The sequence below is a fragment of the Abramis brama genome (assembly GCF_963993115.1).
Source record: "Abramis brama genome assembly, chromosome: 1".
In the NCBI taxonomy this organism is placed as follows: domain Eukaryota; kingdom Metazoa; phylum Chordata; class Actinopteri; order Cypriniformes; family Leuciscidae; genus Abramis; species Abramis brama.
In genome coordinates this window covers 23470651-23491697 of record NC_139963.1, presented here as the reverse complement: position 1 = coordinate 23491697, position 21047 = coordinate 23470651, and the positions used below count along the sequence as shown (strand labels likewise).

Genomic DNA, 21047 nt, shown 5'->3' with positions numbered 1-21047 from the left:
GGCAGCCTGTGAAGGGACCAGTTCAGGACACGCAGGTGCAAGATTGGTCATAACCCATCACCTTTGTTGGGTACAAGGAAGTATGGGCTGTAGAAGCCGTTCTTCATATCGGCTGGAGGGACTGGCTCGATCACGTCCTTCGCCAGTAGGACTGCGATCTCTGTCCTGAGCACAAGGGCATTGTCCGCCAGAACAAGGGTGAACTGAAGGCTGGGGGGCGCCGGGCGAACTGAATCGCATAGCCGAGTCTGATGGTACGGATGAGCCAGCTTGACGGGCTGGGAAGCGCTAGCCAGGCTCCCAGACACAGTGCAAGCGGGACCAACGGCACCACAGACGTACCCGCGGTGGGGCAGCGCGGCGGAATGCAGGGACCCAACTCAGACGGCATAGTGGCCCGAAGTAGAGTCTGAGAGTATGGTGCAACACCTACCTGCTTCCATCGAAGGGCAGAGTGAGTGTGCGGAGGCCTCTTGAGTGCATCTGCAACACAGCCACTGCTGCTCGCTGGCGATGAAAGAGGGGCTTGAGGGTGACAAGGCATTGCATCGTCGACCGCCAAGCGCTCTGTCTTGGGATCCAGAGGTTTCAGAAACTGCTCTTTTATTAAAATTGTGGGGGCCAGTGGTGGAACAAAAAGAAAAGGAAACAAAAGATTCTCCGCCCGGCCCTCCACCGGGGGAAGGAGCGGCAGTGTTCACCATCTCCGGAAGATCAGTCTGATCCACCTCTGGGTCGCCCGTTTCAGGGTCGTTTACACCTCCGCTTGCCTCCTGGTTTGGCAGCGGCCTGGACAGTTGGGGCCGACTTCCTGCGGCTTGCTCCATGCTGAGGCCTGGGTGATGACTGCTGCGGTGGCTTAGCAGGAGTGGAGGACGCCACAGGAGGTCGACCTCGGCGATGAGCAGACTGAGGGTCTGTGGCCGTTGGACGGGTTGAGGCAGCAGCGGTCCGTCTGGGCAGGATGAAAAATTTCATTGAAAAATAATACCCTGTTTATTAGTTGATTAGATTAGATTACAAACAGCCCTACCTGCAAGATCAACTTTTTGTATAACCTGTATATTTACATAGGGACATCTGCAGGCTTTGATCAGTTGTCAGTGAGAAACCAAGAAATATGTGCTGTAAATTAAATCTGAAGGCAATTTGTGTTGAGACGAAAGAACGAGAGAATGTGGGAGTGTTTTTAAATGTCACACTTTCAGCAAGGATCGACATCATCCACCAAGTCATCAAGCAATATAAGGTGTCGCAAATCATTAAACCTATTAATGGAGAAAGGTTCTGGATAAGATTGTATTGTGTGTAAGAAGCTCTGCACTTATATTTCTGTACAGGAAATACTGATAAGTGGCGCTTAGCATTTATTTGATCATGTCACTATTTTTCATTTAAAATGTTTTTATTTTATTTTATAATATATACTGTATATATAGTGTATGTAAGTATTTAATATAATTTTTAAAACTATTTAAAAGTCACATATCGCAGACATGACCCCATACTGTACATCTATGAGGTTAATTGTTTTTCTTTTCTTTCCCAGCTCGCACTTTGATCCTATGGAACCAGACATCTAGTCCCACCAACTCTACAGGTCAGTTTACACCTCAGGTTTTTACAATCTGTAAACGGAAACAGAAAAACGGTGTTACAGCCAGTTGTGATATTCCCTAGAAAATATTTAGTGTAGGCTTTGAGCATGTGAAATTACTTCAGACCCTGCAATAAATTTGGCCATGATATCACGCACTTCATGTTTTTAATAATAAATTACAAATAGTAAATTCAGAATTTGAAAGGTGAAAGTATGTCATTTCTGTGCCTATAGCATAACCAGACAGAACTGTAAAAATAAAATAACCTGCTTTAAAACAGGTTTGCCAAACACAACCTATGTACAGTCTGTCATTGGTTGGTAAAACAGATGGTCACATGATGTTTAGATCCTCTATTGGCCAAATGTATTTTCTTTCTGTGAAAAAATTATCCTAAATTCAGTAGACATATATGTGGAAGTCTCCTGGGAGGATTAAGGACTCACGTTTTAATCTCCGCTGGGTCCCAGAGATCCGTTTTGATTAAGGAAAAACTCTAAATTCTGGAAAAGAGGCCTGAAAGAAAGAAAAAATCATTCTGATTATACAAGTGTGCCCTGCAGCTAACATAAACACATAGAAAAAAACACAGAGATAAAGATGGATAAAAAGATATTCAATTTAAACCATCCTCAAGAATCCCACGTGTCTCCCATGCAGCAATCACCACTAATAGCCTTAAATGCTTATGCCAGAGCCTCTCAAGTTTCTAGAGAATAACGTTTCTTTAGGAATTGTGAGATTCGATCGTTGCCAAGATACCACATAGAAAATAACCAGTGTTAAATGATCTCCTTCATATGTAATGGGAAACACATGGAGCTGATTGACTCAATTTAAAATATTGATTGTGTGTGCGCGTAGTGGAAAGCTCAGCAGATTTCAGCAAATATTGTAACACAAGTCATTCACAAAGTTCTACACATTATCTTCCATGTTTGTTTAATAAATATCTTGACTGATCAGATTATGCTTTCACTTCAGCAACCAATGAGATACTTTCAGCTTTGTTTAAAATATTTAAGATTATATTTCAACATTGCATTTTTTCTATTTTTTTATTGACAATTATTATATAGAACAGAACAGGGAATCGTCCGAATTCACATCGGCACAGCTCAATGAGTCAGAGCAACTTAGTCCAGCTAGAGTCCAGCTTTTTTTTTTTTTAAGTAGTCAACTAGACTATAAGCTATTAACACCAAAAACCTAAAACCATTTGATGTATTAAGGAATGAACATCTTTTAAATATGTAGCAGATTATAACATTTCTAATTTAATCAGATTAGGGTGACTATATTAAACTTAATCAGTTTAATGCTAAATGCTGTACAAACCTAGAATATATTTGAAAACATTGTAGCGAACAGCAGCGTTTAGCTAAACATTTAGCTATAAAAGAGATGCTAAATGCTGCACAAGGTAAGTAAATCAGTGAACCGTTGTTTATTGAACCGATACACTAAAACGAAATAGACTTCCCAAAATTACATATGAGAAAGTGTCACGGACACACAGGAAAACAGGAAAAATAGATCCAATAGCAGTATGTAATTATTTATTAAGGGTAATCCAATATCATAGTCATCCAGGCAGGGGTCAAAGTCCATATAATCAATCCAAAAACAAATAAACAAAACAAGAAACAAACAAAACAAGAAACAGACTAGAAACACATACCTCAGAAGTGTGGACAATATACAACGACTCCGTGACAAACACTAACCAGACAGGGTATATATACACAGACACTAACAATGTGATAGGGAACAGCTGAGTGCAATGAACAGTGATCATGGAACCCTTTTAGAAAGATTTTTTCCAGCTGATGAAACAATCAGAATTCACCTGACTTTAAAGAGCTGCAGCTGACGATATAGCAGCAACGTGCTTACAATAAACAAAATGTTATCATCGACGCTAAAAGTTATTGGTGTGAATGGGCTTTTACACTGTGAATATTAAATAATATTAAATCTGTGATATTCATTTTTTTTTTAAATCAATCAATCATTACAATAATAATAATTACAATATTATGAAAACAGCTGAACTACAATAACACTACTGAAAAAAATATAGCTAGTTATTAGTATATAGTAATATACTTTCACTTTTTATATACTTTTTATGTTTCAACATTTCTTCACATTTAGGCCTGAAACATACTTTAACTAAATAGAAAGCTCATATATATGTGTTTATATGTTGCATAATTTAACACGCCTGGTTTCACAGACAGGGTTTAGATTAAGCCAGGATTAAGCCTTAGTTCAATTAGGACATTTAAGTAGCTTTTATAAAAATGCCTTAGAAAAAAAGTTAATATTAATAGTGTGAATCTTGAGACAAAACAAGGGCACTGACATATTTGAAGATTTGTCAGTGCAAGTTGCTTTCAGTTAAAACAGCTCAAACTGTGAAACTGAGGGCTAATGTTTCAATCTCAAAGCCTTCCTTCTTTTTCTTCCTCCCTCTATCTTTCAGGTTTGTTTTGTAACACTTCGATTGATGGCATTGGGACATGCTGGCCCAGGAGCAGTGCTGGAGAAGTGGTGTCCCGCCCCTGTCCGGAGACTTTCCTCGGGGTTCGATACAACACCACCAGTAAGTGCCAAGCATCTCACATTGAATCACTCTTTCATGCTAGTCCCATCTGGACGGCTCCGTCTGCTCTTGTTTACGACAGCACAAGCAGACAGTTTATATATCTGCTTTATAGAAGTCCTAGTCACTCGACTCATATAGTCTTGCATCTCTTGTCAAGCTGATGTTGTTGGACTTCAAACAATGGCAGGTCATTTGGGATATTTCTGTGCCTGTGACTTCTGGAAGTAATGTTTTGGATGAATGTATACATCTGGCACTGCTTGATAGGAACAGCAGCAGTCTGAGCACTGTAACCGAGCAGACAGCTGAGAGCTACAGTACATTACAAGCTTTTAAATTCATGTCTGAGTGCCAAATTGGCCTGTGTGTGTTAGCATGTAGGTCAGTTTTTGAACTCTTGCATGCTACCATGTTATGTTTTACCATTGCTAAGTCACTAATTGTTCTGCCAATGTGAGTGTACCGACCATATCTTCTTTGGTGAAGGAGTGTGTGTGTATGTGTGTGTGTGTGTGTGTGTGTGTGTGTGTGTGTGTGTGTGTGTGTGTGTGTGTGTGTGTGTGTGTGCACTGTAATGAGAGAGACACGCTGCTGTGACAAATTTGTTACAGTAGTCCTCAGAGACTAACACCAAGTTCTAAATGTTCCCTGTGGACGGAGGTGTAGTTTTCTTTCTTTCTTTCTTTCTTTCTTTCTTTCTTTCTTTCTTTCTTTCTTTCTTTCTTTCTTTCTTTCTTTCTTTCTTTCTTTCTTTCTTTCTTTCTTTCTTCCTTTCTTCCTTTCTTCCTTCCTTCCTAACTTCCTTCCTTCCTTCCTTAATCATTTTATCCATCCTTTCTTCCTTCCTATATCTTTTCTTTTTCCTTTTTCTTTTTTAATTTGATCCTTCCTTCCTTCCTTCCTTCCTTCCTTCCTTCCTTCCTTCCTTCCTTCCTTCCTTCCTTCCTTCCTTCCTTCCTTATGTTTTCTTTCTTTCTTTCTTTCTTTCTTTCTTTCTTTCTTTCAGTTTATCCTGTATCTTTTCTTTTTCCTTTTTCTTTTTCCTTTAATCTTTCCTTCCTTCCTTCCTTCCTTCCTTCCTTCCTTCCTTCCTTCCTTCCTTCCTTCCTTCCTTCCTTCCTTCCTTCCCTCCCTCCCTCCCTCCCTCCCTCCCTCCCTCCTTCCTTCCTTCCTTCCTTCCTTCCTTCCTTCCTTCATAATTTTATCCATCCATCCTTTCTTCCTTCCTATCTTTTCTTTTTCCTTTTTCTTTTTTAATTTGATCATTCCTTCCTTCCTTCCTTCCTTCCTTCCTTCCTTCCTTCCTTCCTTCCTTCCTTATGTTTTCTTTCTTTCCTGTCAGCCTGCTTTTCTTTTTTGTCTTTCTTTCCTGCTTCACTACCTTTTAAATTTGTTCCTACCTTTACATCTTTCTCTCCCTCATATCTAACAATTATCATACTGATTTTTGTTTTCTTTTGCGTTGTTAATTCAGTCTGGTTCTGTCTGGTTTACCTCTGTCAAACAAGCCCTGTGGCTAAAGATTCACAAGCTATTGCATGTCTCTTAACCAGAGCATGTGAGCGGAGTGGAGCGGTGAGAATCTCCGCTCATCGCTCACGGAACTGTTCACCCCTCCGCTCCCCCGCTCAAAGCTACATCAGGCCGCTCCGCTCATTATCGCTCAGCGCATAACGAGGTTTGCTTCGCGCTCCACTCAAATCGCCCCCCGCTCGCTCCAAAAAAGGAAAAAAATCTACATGTATATCACTTTTAGCTTAGACCACAGCCTTACCTCCTAAAGAACTAATGAGTAACAACAACATTTTTCAAATAGAAATGTTTTATTTCAAGTTACAGGCCTATGTAAGAAGGAATATAGCCTACACAAAAAGTCCTGTAAAATTAAACGAATAAATGGGCCTAATAATCTAAATAAAAATTATATAAACAAAAATATGATACATTTTTTAAAAGTAAATTAACTATAAGGCCAGAATTTTGATAAGTGAACTTCTGCGCAACGCGCACGATTAAAATTTAAATTGGCTTCCATACACACAAACTGCTGTAAAATTAAACGAATAAATGGGCCTAATAATATAAATATTATTACGGACGACACAAATTCGGCTAAATAAAACAAACCATTAGGTCTACTTGAATGAAAAAACGAATTTGTTTGAATATTATGCTATATTTAATTTACACTTTGTTACAAGTTACCATATTCAATTTGCTAACCTTTTGTTTTCTTCCCAGCGTTTTCTTCCCCCATGTGTCTTTTGAGATTCCAAAATGAATCTTTGCTGACTGAAACGATGTCTCCACATTCGTTTTCTTGTACCACATTATCATTGTTAGTTAGTTATATTAATAGTACACACACCTGACCTGTATGACTTCTCATTTTCCTTTTTGAAATAGCCTACTTTTTGAACTCCATTATTGAGCCGAGTTTTGACTGAAAATAGTCTGATGACTGTGCAAGACAGATGGATCCTGGTTTAGGTTTGACTGAGCATGACTTCAGACTCGTGGTGTGAGCGGAGCGAAATTGGAGCGGGAAATAAGGCGACGCTCCGTCCTTTTAAAAATGCCGCTCTGCGCTCTGTCCAAGATCCGCCCGCTCCCGCTCCCCGCTCCCGCTCCACTCCGCTCACATGCTCTGCTCTTAACTCTGGTGTTTCAAATGTTAAACATTAAACTTGAATGCAATCTTAATTTTAAAGGTAACTAAAACTTAATTAACAAACTAATATCTCCACTTAATAATGAGTACCACATAATCTTTCTTGTGGTAACATCTTCCAATTTACAAAACTTTTTGAGAGCAAATAAGCACAACAATATGCATCACCACAATAAGTGTGAGTGGATCTGCACTTCAATCCACTTATTTGTACAATCCACTGACAACAGTGTCCAGACTAGGAAATCTAAAGAGGAGGAGAAACTCAGAGAGTAAAGATAAAACATTAATTATGAAATATATGAGAAATATATGGGGCTAGGGGACAGAGTGAACTCAATGATTAAAGGGTTAGATCACCCAAAAAGTTTAATTATCCCATGATTTACTCACCCTCAAGCCATTCTAGGTGTACATGCCTTTCTTCTTTCTACACAATTGTAGTTATATTAAAAAATATTCTGGCTGTTCCAAGCTTTATAATGGGAGTGACTGGTAGCCTACCCTAGACTTTGAACCCCCAAAATAGCACATCAATCCATCATAAAAGTAATCCATACAGCTCCAGGGTGTTAATAAAGGCCTTCTAAAGCGAATTAGCGTTCCGTATTTATAACTTTAACTGTAATCACTTGCTTCCGGTAACATGTGGATTACTTTTATGATGGATGGGTGCACTGTTTTGGGCTTTAAAAAAAAATGCTACCATTCACTTCCATTATAAAGGTTGGAAGAACCAGGATATTTTTTTATATAATTCCGACTGGCACTGGATTGCAAATTTTTTTTGTTTGTTTGTTTGTTTGTTTTTGTTTTTTTGTGGTTAATTAACTCTCTCATACACACTAATGAATGGCCTTACATAGATGCTGGTTTAGTTGTAGTGTTGTCAAAAGTAGGCTACTGGTAGGCCTACTTCGGTACCAAGTTAGTACTGAAATTTTTAAAATGTGACGATGCCAGTTTGCTGTAGTAACGTTACCTGTACCCACTAATAGGCAGCTGCTTTCCGTGTTTATCTAAGCGCGGGGCTCCAGACTAACTTTTCTACTAGATGCACTGTAGCACAATATATAGTGTCTGCGTAGCCTATATTAAACCGCAAAAAGGCTATTTAAATATTAACCCTACATGTTCTGCTGGCCTCTGTGTGAATAAATGGCGCAGTCGCGCGGACCGGTTTCATTTACCTCACACGCGCGCGCGCGCGCACACACACACACACACTGAAGCACGAGTTACGCTCGCGCTGTTTTCAGTCTCTGCTGACTCACGATATTATGACCAGATGAAATTCATCTCCAGAGCTCTGGAGCATCCGCTCTGAGAGTCACTTAATGAAAATTTTACCGTTTCATTTGAGAAAAACTATCGTCATATCATACACGCACAGAAACTCCAAGGTCTTCACGGCAACCCGTCAAAATAAAAGTTCGGTTTAACTTGAAGAAATTGACAGAAATAATTATATTAGGCTACTCCAGTAGATTTAGCAACGTCTCCATGTATTAAAAATATTACTACTAATAATAATAATGTGTGCATTGAAGGTTGCTAATCTTTCACTTGATTTTTTTATAAGCAATATTACAATCATTATGGATTTTATGTCAGTTTGTTTGGGTAATGCAAGAGAATTTTGTAATATGATGACTACATTTAAGCAGTGTAGCATTTTCCATTGATTTTAAATATGTATCTTGCATGTAGCCTTCAGTGCTTATGTATTATTTACTTATGATTACCGTCATAAATAATAAAGTCATTGAATTGAATTTAATATTTTTTTCAAATAGTTAAATAAAATAGAAAAATAGTTCCAACAGATTTTGCTGTGATACTGAAATTGGTACCGAGAACCGTAAAATTTGAATGGTATCGGTACTGACTACTGGAATTTTGGTATCGTGACATCCCTATTTAGTAGATTAGTGTATATTAAGATTCACTGGAGCTAATAATTTTTTTTTTGTTAAATTTTTTTTTAAAGTCCTGTTGGCAGCAGCATATTGTAGAGCTTCAGGCACATCAGGATGGAACATATATAATATTCACAGCACACTGCACAAAGTCTGTGCTCTTATATCGGCTTTTCTCTGGTTTTTATACCCCAGTGGGATGAAATCTGTGTGTATTTAAATGAGAGAAAGAAAAAAGATTGGAAGAAAGAAGATATTTTATCTTTATGCTTTTTTGTTGGAATTATTTTATTCATGTTGGTATAATTAAAAGTTTTAATTATTTTCAGTTCATAAACAAAAGTACTATTGTGTTTCAACACTTTTCATTAAAAGGTGATCTTATTGGTTAATCAACAAACCTTTAGATGTTTTTAACTATGTCTGTTTGTAAAGTAGGCCTATCAACCACATAAAACCATAATGAATTAAATTAATTTAATAATAATGAATTTTCATTACAGTGTCGCCAGTTTATTTGAATTGCCTCTATTGATCACTATATGCAGAGTGTGTTACTCGTTTCAGCATTTGCATTTTGTCGACAGAAGGGAGATGAACAAATCAATGAGCCTGTGGAAATGAGGCCTGACAGAGAGGTTAAAGAGGTGGGCATTAGTTAAATCAATAGCAAACAATGCAAGATACATATTTAAAATCAATGGAAAATGCTACAGTGCTGAAATGTAGTCATCACATTACAAAATTGTCTTGCATTACCCAAACAAACTGACATAAAATCCATAATGTTTATAATATCTAATGACACCACCATGAGCTTTTGTGCCAATTCTGTCAGTAGATTAGAGTAGTATAACTCTATAATCTCTCTCTCTCTCTCTCTCTCTCTCTCTCACACACACACACACACACACACACACACACTTTGAATGTATATGGTAAACATCATATAAGATAAAAAAAAGTTTGGTTATTTAGATATTGAGACTACACACACAAAGCCTTAGGGTTACGTAGGGTTATGTAACACCGGTTTCTTGAGAAAGGAACAAGACGCTGCGTCAGCTGCTGATCCTTGTGGAAACCGGTGTCTGAGGCACACGTAAAGGAAGACGTGCAGGCTTGCGCGAAGCATGGCAATGCAATGCAGCATCTCATTCCCTTCTCAGGAAACTGGGGTTACATATTTGCTAACGCTACGAGGACGTCAATACCAGCTACGTCATGCTGACCGTTTAGCTTATTGGATAGAATTAAATAACATTGAAGTGTTTACTGTAAAGAAAGTGTTTATCTTGTGAGTCTTCTTTTCTAAAGATCATGCAGCATGACACAGCTTTGTTTAACAATCTCACAGTAATTAAAATAGTGCATTCATTTCAATTGACTTTAACATTGAATGATCAAATCCAAAATAATTTTGAGCACAGCAACAGGACTTGACAACATTTAAGGTTCATCACATCTAGTAGTGTTGGAGAACATATGTGTGGTAAAATATACTTAGTAAAATATACTTAGTCTTAGTAAAGTGAGAAAATAAGAAAAACAGGCTGAGAAAATGGTTAGTCAGATTTTGAAAAGTATGCTTTTTTATAATCTTGAAATGAAAATTCCAGCATTTTTGCAATCACACACATGTACGTTGGCTATTTTTAACTTTTAATTCAATATGGAGCTAGCAACAGATGTTGTATTTTATGTAGTACATAGAGTTCAATCAATGGGTCGGAAACTACAAAGCCTGCTTAATGCTACACATCTGCTGATAACAACATGAATCAATATCAGTTTAAAACCTGTAGCAGGTGCAGTATATTGCTATAGATTAACTATAGAGACAATGTCAATTGTAGTTGTGTAGTTGTGCAGAATATACACGTGCTAAACAAAAACATTTACAAGATATACTGTCTTTAGTTATTCAAATGAAGCAATAGAATGTATATTTTGTTCAATGCCTTAGTAAAAGACTTAATCTCAGCCTCACGTTTCTTTGTATTTGCAGTTTGATTATGTGTGTGGATTTATTTTATGTTTTTGATTTATTCATTTTAAATCAATACACACAATTACTATTTAGTATTAGGTTTTTTTTTCCACTGAAGTTTATTTCTCATTTTATTTATTTAATTGTTTGTTTGTTTGTTTGTTTGTTTGTTTGTTTGTTTGTTTGTTTGTTTGTTTGTTTGTTTGCTTGTTTGTTTGAATACCTGAAGTAGGCTCTGATTGTAGTTGATTATGGAACACTTGACAATGGAACATTTGTTTGAGGCGTAACCTTCAACACTAAATCAGAATAGTAGTGTGCGTTTTCTGGTTATTTTTGATCAGCGGTGTTCAATTATGTTCCTGGAGATCCATCTTCTTGTAAAATTAAGTCTAATCAAATGCACCTGAGCCATTTAATCAAGCTCTCAGCCCAAAATTACTCTCTAGTAAGTATATCTGATTACGGCGACTCTGTTCTTTGGATGCGGAGATGTTTGATTGGGGATAAAAATAAGGTAAAATATTGCATGCTATTCTATGTGTTGATTCGTGTTGATTCTTGTTTTTATTCTCCTATATTTTATTTTTATCAACAAAAAAATTAACAAGAGACAAAATATGTTTTTATAGTTACAAATTGTATAGAATTATTTTTTATTAAAAAAAAAAATAACAATGTTTTGTCCTGTGATTAAGCAGTGTGCAACTCTCCAGCACACAGGATTTACACCAGCATCTGAAATTACTTCATTGTGTTCACTTTATAGTGATTAATGACTAAGGAAACAATTTTGGGATTTATTTTAATTTTTTTTAAATAATGTTTTGTCCAATAAATAGCACGTTTATGATGAAGCCGTTTCTTCAACTCTCCAGCACACAGGATTTACATATCAGTTTTCATATCATTAATGAGTAAGTGAACCATTTTAGACAAAGATGCAAATATATTTTTATATATTTTAGTAATTTGAGTGCTTTCTAGCATACAGTATTTATATAAGAGTCTGAACATACTATATATATATTTATTTTTTTTATTTTTTTTATTCATATATATATATATTCACTAGGACTACTTTCCCTTGTAGTGCACTTTGTGTCATTCACTATATAGAGAACAGTGAATAAGTAAACATGTGAGTGATTTTGAACCGAGCAAAGGCCTTAGGTCCAATTAACTTTTCTTTAGTTCACAGTATTTAGATCAAAATTGGAATTAGCAATACTTTTCATTTGCTACTTCCCTATATAGTGCACTCATATTTAAATTATAGTTTAAAAATAGATTACTGTATAAAAGGCTTGTTTTAGAACATAACGGCCCTTGGGAGAAATGTGATAAAAAAGCTTCAACTTTTGAGTTGCTACCTCAGAGCAAGTGTGTGATAGTTAATTACACTCCCACTGTGGGAGGAGGATTTTACATGACATGACATAAGTCCTCACTCCCCCCTCTCTTCCTCTTCCTGTCTCACTTTCCCTGCTTTCCTTCGGGCATTGTCAGTCTTTCTCTGACCTTGACAGACTCTTTTATTGCCTGGCCTTTTTTTTCTTCTTTTTTTGGCAAAGCCTGCAATTCAGCACCGTTTCAGCGAGCTCTTATGACAGGTAGAGAAATCCAGTTCAGTGGCAGCTGAGCAGGGTCTTTTTTCATTATGTTAAGTGACATTTGCTCTCCATGGGTTACCAGCGAAGCATGTGAGAGAAATGGAGCTGTGACAACATTCTGTACGGAGTGATGCATTTTTTGCCATCATTCCTTCATTGTTTCACAGTAAGCTTTTGAGTAACACTTTAGAATATTGTTGCGTCATACACAGGAACACATTATGAATGTAATATTTACATTCTAGTAATTACTATTAACTAAGAAGAAAATTTGATTAATGTATTAAGGAATAGCGCTCAACATAAAACAAACACAACAGTTCTATATAAAGGCTATTCACACAAGCACGTTTAAACTAAAGGGTTTATACTTTCATTAATTTGATATTCTACTCCACATAGGAACAACAAACATGCCAACTAGTTACTGACCTGATACAGACACATAGCTGAAGCGGACTGATATCGTCTTGGGCTAGAGCGAGGTTTATGCAAGCTAATTCGATAATAAGCGGGGCAGCCTGAAATCTGCCCCAATGGCTCTCTATGAGAGCATACTGCAGTTCCATTTTTCACCACAGATTTACATTGGACATATTTGGGTCACTGTGGAGCTAGGGAGGGCTCAGAGACCTGCTGCCCTCGCTGAGTATCATAAATACATGCCTGTCAAATCCATGCACTACATTTGAATATGTCCTGCTCACTTTGCAGCAAAATAGTCTAGAAAATCCAAAAAATATTTGTTGCAGAATGCTGAACACATTTAAAATGTATTTATTCAGCTTAGTGGTCTATGTTTTGGATGATTATATTGTTGGGGCTCTGCCCTACCTGTCCATACAGACAATCAGCGGCTGATTATACCTCTCAAAAGTTTGAGTTTGGTAAGATTTGAAATGTTTTTGAAAGAAGCCTTTTATGATCAACAAGGCTGCATTTTTATCATAAGTACACAACAATCGTAATATTGTGAAATATTATGACAATTTAAAATAACTGTTTTCTATTTGAAAATATGTAATTTAATTTATATGTAAATATGCTGAATCATTACTCAAGTCTTCAATGTCGCATGATCCTTCAGAAATCATTCTAATATGCTGATTTGCTGCTCAAGAAACATTTCTTATTATTATGTTAATAAAACAGTTTTTGTGGAAACAATGTAACATTTTGTTAAAAAATAAAAAAATAAATAAAATAAAATAATATATATATATATATATATATATATATATATATATATATATATATATATATATTGTTCTAAATGCCTTTACTGTCACTTTAGATCAGCTTGATGCATCTTTGCTGAATAGTATTGATTTGTTTTATTGATTGTGGTATTTCATAATATTCATAATTTACCATGCTCATAAAAACCCTACCTTTTTAGAGTGCTGTATGTCAGAAAAGATTCCATGCTGCATCCAAAAGTAGTACAATAGAATTTTCACCCCTCTTTGCCCTTCATCATACTGTTCCTCATAATCGCACAGCAACTGTTTAACAAATATTTTGGCACTCTGAATACTGAATTGCACTCTGAATACTGAATTGTTTTCCAGTGACGTTCACTACTCATCATCAAAAAGATGGCTGTGCCAGCTGAGAAAGCACTGACAACCGTCTATTTGTTTCGTCACACCATCAGATCTGCTTCAGGCAATTGTGTGGTTGCTCAGACAGGCTGGATGTGGAGGTTTACAGGAGGCAGATGACTCACCGTGTAGCGGTTCCTCTGTGCCTTGTTGGCTTGTGTGATCTATGGAGCTGCCATTCACCTTCAGATGCTCAATCAATATCGCCATGAGCAAAAGGCAAAGACGAGATGAAGTTAGTTAGAGAGTAATGGAAAGAGTGTTTCCTTCCCTGCAGTAAGTGTTTGGGTTGAGTTCACTTTTCTTTTCTTTTTTTACCTGTAAGTGAGTTTGAGTCACTATTTCAAGGCTCTCTCTGGGATCTTCAGCTATTTTTAAGTTCAAGTTTTTAGTTGCATCAGAAGTTTCACAAGGTGCTTCAAATTACCATTGGTTTATTTACTACTCGTTTATGTTAGTATTAAAATCTTTCCCAGGAGACAAAACAGTTATGAACTCAAACAAATGTGCTAACAGGAAAATACTGGTGGTGATTTTCTATTTATTATTAATTCATTTATTTTTGGTGTGAAGGTAACAAAAGACATTTCTAAATGTAATTTATAAACTGCTACATCAGGGATGAGCAAAATTGTTGTTAATTTGACCAGGGACACAATCGAGCTGAATCAGCACATGTCTGTGAGTTATTGTGACTGTGAGCAATTTTTATATCAGTGTCGGACACTTGAGAAGCAGGCTATAATTTTATTAGATGCAATAGTGACTCTGCACATGGTCAATTTCATTGCCAGTCAACTCGAGAGACAGATATGTCTGATTGGTTTAGGAGGATGCTTGTAAGATGTTGACTAAATAGTTTGCAGCTGACCAGAGAAATGGTGAGTGACAGTTTAGACAGATAGATAAAGTGTGCAAAGTGTGTCTCCTGCCTGCATGGTTTGAGAGAAAATAGCCATGTCCTTTAAATTCCATTGACCTCTACTGTCACAGCTCCATGATGGATGGTCATCTCTTGCTGATATCATTCCCATAATTGCGTCTTGTTATGATGGGTGCTGATGCTGCGCCCATAGGACAATCAGGGCTCTAATCTTCTTGCAGCATCACCTCGGCTTGAATCTTTGCTCTACATACCCGCACAAATTGACAAATTTGCAACAGTTGCAGCAGTTCCCATGGAAACTATAATAAAGTATGAGACAGAAGATTCTGTGACAAAGGTTTTTTCTTCTTTTTTTTTTCAAAATGGTGGATGGCTCTCATAATAGCTAAAAGCCTTTGTGCACACTCAGATAGTTCAAAAGAAATGAATATTTAGATGCATCGTTAAAGTATTCCAAGGGAAGCTATACATGGTCTGAATGTTTAAATATGTGTCTACACTGCACTGAAAAAAAAAAAAAAAAAAAAATATATATATATATATATATATACAGTAAATACAGTGCTGTGCAAAAGTCTTAGGCATGTTAATGATTCTGTCTTATGATTCATCTATGATTTCTTATCGTCATGTTTGTGGTCTCACATTTTGAAAATCTTGCCGTGTGTCCACCAAAACGTTTTTTTCACGTGGCTGGCGTGTTTCTTCAATTGTTTTCAATGGGAGCGCCGCGTTTTTAAAACGCCATGAGCGTAACGAGGTGCTGAACGTCTTTTTCACACTGAAGCGCTGAGCGCTCGGTGTTTTTTACTGGTCGCCGAGAGTTGAAGAATGTTCAACTTTTGGTAAAACGCAGCGCACTTCACTTGTCACTTTTTACCCAACCGTCCAATCACAGTGGAGGAGGTGCGGGACTAATACCATACCGACCAACCGCCACATTCTGCTTGTACAACGTCAACAGATGACAACAAGAAGCATAATAACGGAAAAAAAATTATTTAAAACAAGAGCCAGAGAAAATACATTACATTGTATCAACATTTTAATATACAGGGTGGGCCATTTATATGGATACACCGTAATAACATGGGAATGGTTGGTGATATTAAAGTCCTGTTTGTGGCACATTAGTATATATTAGTACACACCACCCATCTTGAGGAGTTTGCCCCCTCACATATACTAATGTGCCACAAACAGGACTTTAATATCACCAACCATTCCCATGTTATTACGGTGTATCCATATAAATGGCCCACCCTGTAGAATCAACACAGAAACAAAAAAGGTATGTGTGAAATGAGATACTAGTAACACTTTCACGGATATTACGTAGCCTATCATAACGAGCAAAGTGTCTCAACTGAAAAAAACGCAACGCTGTGCATCTTTGGAAGCGGAGGCAGCATAAATTTTCGGCCTTTTTTCTCTTTTGGCCAAAAAACGAAAATGCCATTTTTCGGCGGCCGAATTTTTGGTGTATCTCAAAATACTAACCCCATTTCCAACCTTAATACTGTAGAGTGAGATGCTTGGATGTTCCTGCAGGAGTGTAATATAAGTGTCTTTGGATAAAATGCTCACAGCTCTTCTGTATTTCAACATTTCTGTCAGCAGAGTTCTGGAGTGCTCAGATTCTCTGTGCCCCAGATTCTCATGTTGTTGAATTTCAACCTATTTTATGGGATTTTGAAAACTTTCACCAGATCTAACAAAAGCTGTTCAAAGCACAATATAAGCCTTGTAGAGGAAATGTACCACAGTGAAATGGGAATCCACTGAAATGGAAATGGGAAATGAAACCTAAAATCATTTTTTCATTCATACATGCCTGCACCCATGACTGATTTTTACCACAGACGGTTTATGTTTCAGAAGATGTTTGTAAACTGTAATTGAGCAAAAGATGTTTGATGTCTTTCAATATTATGTTATACTTCATGTCGCTGCACAGTATGGGGTGTAGTGGAGGGTTTGGAATTTGTAGATCAGTTTTATGTGAGAGATTTTACCACAAAGTCCAGGTTCAACAGATATCCATGCTAAGATCAAACCTATGTGCACTTTGAGATCAGATATTGATTGAAGCCCTATTAAAGGGATAGTTCACTTTAAAATGAAAATTCTGTCATCATATACTCACCCTCATGTTGTTTCAAACCTGTGTGAATTTCTTTCTTCTGCTGAACAGAAAGGAAGATATTTAGAAGAATGTCAGTAACCAGACAGTTTCTGGGTCCCATTGACTTCCATAGTAGGAAAAAAATATACTATGGAAATCAATGGGACCCAGAAACTGTCTGGTTACTGACATTCTTCTAAATATCTTCCTTTGTGTTCAGCAGAAGAAAGAAATTCATACAGGTTTGAAACAACATGAGGGTGAGTATATGATGACAGAATTTTCATTTTAAAGTGAACTATCCCTTTAATAGTGTTTTAGGTCATATTGCATAACTTTTTAATTATGTAATGAATTACATGTCATGCAATGAAGAAGTGACAGATCTGTCCGCAGATGTTCAGAATAAACATTATATAAACTAGTTACATTATCTGCCTTAGAAATAAATAAATATGGTGGGGATTGGTCAATAACCAGTATGATATATGTATTTTTCCCCCCAGATAATGTGTACAGAGAATGTCTGGCTAATGGCACCTGGGCAAAGAAAGGAAACTACTCCCAATGTCAGGAAATCCTCAACGAGGAGGTATGTGGTTCCACATATACATTATACATCGTGATAATCTTCATAAATGAACAACTTTGAGTTGAAGTGTAAATATAATCGGCAGAAGTCAAAAGCTAAACATAGGCTATAAACGAACTACACCACGGTCGCTAAGTTTATGACAACTAAGTTTATGACAACACTTTCAGTCTTTGAGAAAGCAAACTAGTGAGTAGATGAGTTTACCTGTTCAGCTGATGATATTTAATGTTTCCAAAAACCTCTGTTTAGACACTCTAAAAAAAAGTAAAAGTAAAAGCTTTTTTTTTTTTATCACACGAGGGTATTTTATATAGTTGATTATACATGCATGGTCTGTCTGAATACTTGATTTTGATAGTTAGTTCCAAGTCAGTTTAATCATCGTTCTGTATTAATGCACTGTTTTCATTGAAGCGTGCACACACATGTCAACCGCACACAGAGAGCGGAGATTGCGCTGCCCATACAGAAACATTCAGGAGCACAGAAACTTATCAACGCTGCCCGGGACTTTTATTAATACAATTGCTTCGCTACTGAATCGCCACATTATATTTCTCAGCAAAGAGGGTATAACATTGCTGGTTTTGAAGTAATTAATCTCACTCCTTTTTTTGTTAATGGAGATAGATGCTGAACATCGTGGGTAATTCACACACGCTTTAATTCAATTCATTAATTCAAATAAATATAATCTTACGCACTACTTTATCTCTGTGATCTGATTCAAAGCAGGCAGAATGCTAGATCTAATGAGCCGTAACTGACAAAAATAACTGTAAATTTTACCCTTCCGGACAAATATTGTGCTGCAAACATCAATAACAGCTTTAAGTTGTCAATGCTGGCAAACGACAATGGTATTTGCGTGATAATCCACGCATTGCGTTGGGTGGTTTGGGTGGCCCTCAATGTCGTGCATTAAAATCGTTTAATGCACAGCTAGCCATGGATTATCCCTTAAGCCGGGTGCACACTGTGATTTATAATAGTCATTTGCAATTGTTGCTTGTCAGACTGTATGAACATGATCATCGCTATAATCCATGTCACACTGTAAGATCTCAGTTGTCATTAATGTCAGACTGTACGACAGTCAAGACATGTTAAAAAATGGATGCACGCACACAAGAAAACTTGTCCGGTGTTTTACATCATCAATCAATGACACGTTCGTTCACAGTGAGCTGCATTACACGCAGGATTGAAATGGTGGCTACAAAGAAATCTCTAGCGTTAATTTTGGTCACGGCTTGTCTTGAAAAACGAAGACGATTTGACGGTCGTCGTAGAAGTCACACTGCAGGACTTTGAGTCAAATCTTCTGACACTGCCAGAATTTCGTCTGAGGTAAATTTAATTTGATCGCAACGGTCATTAATCGGCTGTCGGTGAACATCTTAAACTTTGTCTCAGACGGCCAAATCGCGGCCAAAATTGTACAGTGTGCACCCAGCACCCATCTTTACATAAAATGTGAAAATGTCATGAGCTTGTGTTCACCATGGACCTTATTTCAAGCATTTAACCAACAGCCCATTCAAAAACCCCATTGACTTTAGGATAGTGATGCACCGATGTGAAAATTGTAGCCGAAACCGATAACCGATATTAATATTGCTGTTATGGCCGATACCGATATTTACCGATGTCAATATCTCTGTATAGAAAACACATTTTTATGATAACCAAATAAAGAGCTATTTTCCAAAACACTTTTTTTTTTTTACTTTTGTAATTTATTTTCAGAAATGACTGATATTGGGCACCTTTACCTGTGTGCAAAATATGTCATCAGATTTTCAGAAGAAAAAATAAATATTTATATAAAAATAAATTTTTATAAAGGATACAAGTGTGTCCTGAATTCACACTATGAATAAGGATGAAAAGGCAATGAATAGGCAATGTCAATGTCTGAGAGTTTTGTATAAGTTTTGTATATCATTGGGTTAAATGGTGAGATTGACAAGTGCTGAAAAACTGTGCTGTTGAATTTACGCCTCCAGCCTAGTTCAACGATTGTGTAGGCTGCTCTGTACCTAACCTCTGTCATTAAGAAACATTAAGAAACATCCAGAAATTTCCCAGATATTTATAAACACCCCTCAGCAATCTCTGATATATTAAGTGAATCCCAACAAAATCCCAGTGCATAAACTTTCAATTATGTCCATGGTTCACGTCAACACACGCTGAACACTTGCTACGTGTACATGCTACGTGTAGGCTAGAATAAAGTTGGGCTGCAGCTACAGTGGATATTTTAATTGTTAGCGTGCTTTTCATCCATTCAATGGTGAAACGAAACTCTTCTTATCACTCAAGGAAGATATTTTTCCACCTCCACATAGGCTGTTTTTTTTACTAGGGTGACAATACATCAAGACTTTGTAAAAGCAAGCTGCAGCCGATCGATACTGTATAGGCTACTGACCCGGCCTGGAAGTGTACGTGCATAGCCCGAAGGACGTTAGCTTAATTTCTACTATTTCGCCAAATATATGGATTGCGCCAAACTGGACTGTTTGGCAAGACAACTGCTGTTCTTTGCAATTCCTATTACGACCATATAACTACATTCTGCCTGATACTAGTGCTGTCACTTTTGAGAAAAATCAAATTCGAACGGGTATCAAATATCAAGCAATGTATTCGAATATATTAGAATATCTACGAGTCAAAAAACGCGTCATGAAGAGGAAAAAAACATATATAAGTCGCACTGGACTATAAGTCACCTTTATTTAGAAATTTATTTCACAAAAAAAAAAAAAATGTTACGGACGGGACAATTCTCCCTTACGGACGTGAGCGCTCTGAAAGCGGCACTAAAAGACTGCTTTAAAACTTTCACAGAGACCTCAAACAGAAAGCACAAAGCCTGTCTTTAAATTTTCGTTTTGCATTAATTGTATCTTAATTTTAATCAATGTTTCATCAACCAATTGCCTGGATTTAATAAATAAGTATAAGTAAATTAATAAGTAAATATAGTAGAAAATATTTCATCACGACACGGAGGCACCGGCGTGTGAACTGGAGCTCGTCTCATAAATGAACCGAAACTCAGCGTATAAGGTAGCCTACTTGACTCACAGACCTGAGACATATATAGAAAGCTTGAAATGTCTTCTTTTAAACAGAACAATTCAAAACGAAAGAAAATAGACTGTTCTCTGCTCATGTCATCCGTATGAAATGTGCATTTCTCTCAGGCGCGTTCATTACTGCGAAGATCGCGAGTCAGCATCGTCAACTTCATCTTCAACTTCACACGTCAAATACACAGGAATGATTATCGGCCTGTTCACGTCGGCCCTATTTTGACATCGGAACGATACCGATGTGTAAAAAAATGACCATATCAGCCGATATTATATCGGCGGCCGATATATCGTGCACCACTACTTTAGGATGATGAAACCGGAA

General features: G+C 37.0%; 1 protein-coding gene across 1 annotated transcript in view; it reads left to right on the top strand.

The window, feature by feature from the left end:
- crhr1 (corticotropin releasing hormone receptor 1) overlaps positions 1-21047 on the top strand; it is a 125996-nt gene that overhangs the window by 53193 nt on the left and 51756 nt on the right. The window contains exons 3-5 of the mRNA XM_084089492.1: positions 1550-1600; positions 4090-4209; positions 17527-17612. Of these exons, the coding sequence (XP_083945618.1) occupies positions 1550-1600; positions 4090-4209; positions 17527-17612 (257 nt within the window). The remainder of the gene's footprint in view (positions 1-1549; positions 1601-4089; positions 4210-17526; positions 17613-21047) is intronic.